A 3,076-nucleotide genomic window follows, 5' to 3' on the forward strand; every position below is an offset into this window, starting at 1 on the left:
ATCTTGGCCTTGGCCCGGCCCAGTAACTTGGCGCACGCCCACATCCACTGATCCACATGACATGACACACAGTTATTCCTTCCAATGTGTCTTTTTCTAACTAGTGAGAGAAAAGTTCTTTTTTTTTTACTGACAATCTTCCTTTCCTTAAAATTGAACAATTGGCCATATCTTCTGGATCCTTGACACGTGGCAAGATATTGACATTGAGTTCATCATCTAGCCATCTATCCAGCTTCCTACAGACCGAGAACGGAGAACGGAGGAAGGAGACGCGATTCATTTTCTTTTCTCATCTGACAGACGTCGACTGGATTCACTTTCTTGTTTATGTATTTCTTGTCCAAAACTAACTCAGCAGCTTCTCTATCTATTAATAACTCGCAAGGCCCAGGGTAGCCCAGCCCGTCTGGGAGGGCTGAAGCGCAGCGGCTTCTGGCTTTCCGAGGTGGGCCTTATGCGCACAGCTTTAAGCTATATATGCTGAAAAACTCAGAGGGCCCAAGTCGGCTGTCAGTGAGTCAGTCATTATTTTTTAGGCTGTTCGATTCGGCCTTTTTAGATTGTCAATCCACGACACGACGCTTCAACTCAAAGCAACCAGTTTAACTGAGAATGTTCAGGTCAGGACTCCCAAACGGGCTCTCATCATCAGGCTCCATTAGTAAATTAATTCTACGACGGGTATTATAGTCTTTTAGTTAGATTTGGGTATTATCGTCCTCTCGGTTTCAGTGAAGTACAACATACATTGAATCCAGACCTCATCGCAACATAATTTTCCGTTTACAAAGTTTTCAGCGTCAACCAATCAATGGAGGATACGTGTGTAGGGCCGGCGGACCCCACCAATGAAATCCATCCAATAGTCTTCCAAACTTTTGTTGATGCGTTGGTTCACTAAACTAACCGGAATCTAATGTGCGTCAGTTGCCGGCAATTGTGGGTCAGGTCTCTGTCAATTAGGTCACAATCACTCTGATTGGCCATGACAGTGGTGACGTTTTTAGTAGAATTGTTTTCAAGTCCGTTCATCTTTTCTCTGCCACTTTGTTTATTTTCTTGGTGCGTCACCGTCTGATTCGTCTCCATATTTTATTCATATTAAATTAAGTTTTTTATTTTGTGATTATTATTATCGTGTAGTTCCAAACCAACCTCAATCAATCAAACCGTGGGCCAACTAATCAATCAGCCACCCAATATCCTCATAAATTCGAAGCAACCATGAAGAGAATTGGAGAGAAACCAACACTCAATCTCCCATTTTTCCTCTCTTCGCCGGTTTCTTCGATCAACAGCGCACAATCATGTTGGGCAGGAGATCCCGGCCGATGATCGGGAAGCTCCCAGACCCGTTGGTCTCTGGTCACGAGAGAATTATACCTTCGGAAGTAATTACAAGCCCAAAAAGCCCGTTAGACCTGAAGATCCGATCCCCTAGAGGTTTGAAGAATTGTGATCTCGGAGCCGTGGGGTTAGGCATCGTCGCCGCTCTGGATAAATCAAGTAGAAGTGGTTGTGAGAGCGAATTCCCCGCAAAATTCGTCGTGGGGAGCTTGAATTTGAACCGGTCTGATCCGATACCGGTGGATTCCACTAAAAGCTCAGCTGCTAAATCTAGAGGAGGATTGGATAGACCTACTGACATGGACGACTGGGAAAGCTATACCAGTGTAACCCGGCATGGCCACAACAAAGCCTCCTTCGCAAGACTGTACTGTGATGGGGCTGTCGAAAATGGAACTAGTCTAGGCTATAGTAGAGATAGAAGAGGTTTTGACAGGAGATGTAACAACAAGAACAATCACCACAACCACACCATGGGTGTTTTCTGCGAGTCACCACCTAGATGGGGGGAAGAGATTCCGGCGTTTCCTACGTCAGATTTCCTCAGTGCGTGTTATCTGTGTAGGAAAAAGCTTCATGGCAGAGATATTTACATGTACAGGTAGACACCATATCTACTGCTTTTCTATCTTAAGATTGTCGTCCTAGCCATTCCAAAGAAAGAAAGAAAGAAAGAAACTTTGTTGCCAATTAAGTTCTGTTGTCGATCCTGAAACTATTATATATGGTGCTGAACGTTTGTGTTTTTGTTGATGATTGATTCTGCAGAGGAGAGAAGGCATTTTGTAGCGCCGAGTGTCGGTACAGACAGATTGTAATTGATGAGTGCAAGGAGAAATGCGGATCTGGAGTTTCAAGATCTGCAGACCTCTCGTGCTCACCCTACTCTTCTGCTAATGGCCAGCTCTTCTCTACCGGGATCATTGCAGCCTAATCAAAATAATCAAAGCGATGGCAATAGTAACCTTCATAAATACATAGATAAATACACAGGCGGCAATACCAGTAAATACATGAGAGAGAGAGAGAGAGAGAGGGCGAGCACTGACTAATCAGTTCAGTACGTTGGACCCAGAAAAATTCTTCTTCCCAGCTTGTACCTGTAAACTTGAAACAGTCTGTAATGAACAATTTTTATATCCATGGATCAAAGGGGTTTCGCTACAACCGGACAACCTTCTTTTTCTTTCTATATTAATTGTAGTTTCCTTTTTTGTTGATAGTTGCTCAGAGTATGAAAAAGATTCGATTACAGATTATTATCAATTCGATTTTGAAGGACAGAAACTGTTGTTGTTTTATCAATCCGACAAAGCGGACTTTGTTCACCTTATTCACCTCTCTCTCTCTCTCTCGTTTTCTTTCGAAACTTCGCTTTTTCTGTTCATCAGCTTCTAATTATTGATGTTTTAGCCGCTTGAGCACGGAAGTGCTGTGATTGGACAGTATCTCTTGGGCATTTGAGTAAATGCATCTACAGATTGTAATCACCAAAATGCCTTGAGTGTTACATATCTGGTTTTACAGTTGAAGTTAGAGCAGGTAGATGCATGATCGTCTGTGACTGTGAGTGGAAGGTTTCTTCCCAAGGAAAAGTTTAGAAGTGGGACGTTCGGCTTCCGTCAGGGCAACGCCCGTTCGAACAGCCTTTACAGCCTTGCATTGGGAATATCTCCCTACTCATATGCTTTATTTCCCGATCTCCCATGGAATAGCTATCTTGCAA

The 3,076-nt window shown here is 43.4% G+C and overlaps 1 protein-coding gene across 1 annotated transcript; it reads left to right on the plus strand.

Moving 5' to 3' along the window:
• Positions 1-415: 415 nt before the first annotated feature.
• LOC148842116 (FCS-Like Zinc finger 13-like) lies at positions 416-2,637 on the plus strand. The gene is made up of 2 exons (XM_088957407.1): positions 416-1,951; positions 2,119-2,637. The coding sequence occupies exons 1-2, from the start codon at positions 1,311-1,313 to the stop codon at positions 2,282-2,284; spliced, it is 807 nt and encodes a 268-aa protein (XP_088813533.1). The 5' UTR covers positions 416-1,310; the 3' UTR covers positions 2,285-2,637.
• The last annotated feature ends 439 nt before the right edge of the window (positions 2,638-3,076 follow it).

This window comes from Nelumbo lutea, chromosome 8, assembly GCF_056320005.1.
Source record: "Nelumbo lutea isolate HS-2025 chromosome 8, American lotus-T2T, whole genome shotgun sequence".
In the NCBI taxonomy this organism is placed as follows: domain Eukaryota; kingdom Viridiplantae; phylum Streptophyta; class Magnoliopsida; order Proteales; family Nelumbonaceae; genus Nelumbo; species Nelumbo lutea.

Coding starts and splice junctions, on each gene's coding strand:
- LOC148842116 (XM_088957407.1), top strand. CDS start 1,311: ATGTTGGGCAGGAGATCCCGGCCGATGATCGGGAAGCTCCCAGACCCG. Junction 1,952..2,118: donor AGAGATATTTACATGTACAG/GTAGACACCATA, acceptor TTGATTCTGCAG/AGGAGAGAAGGCATTTTGTA.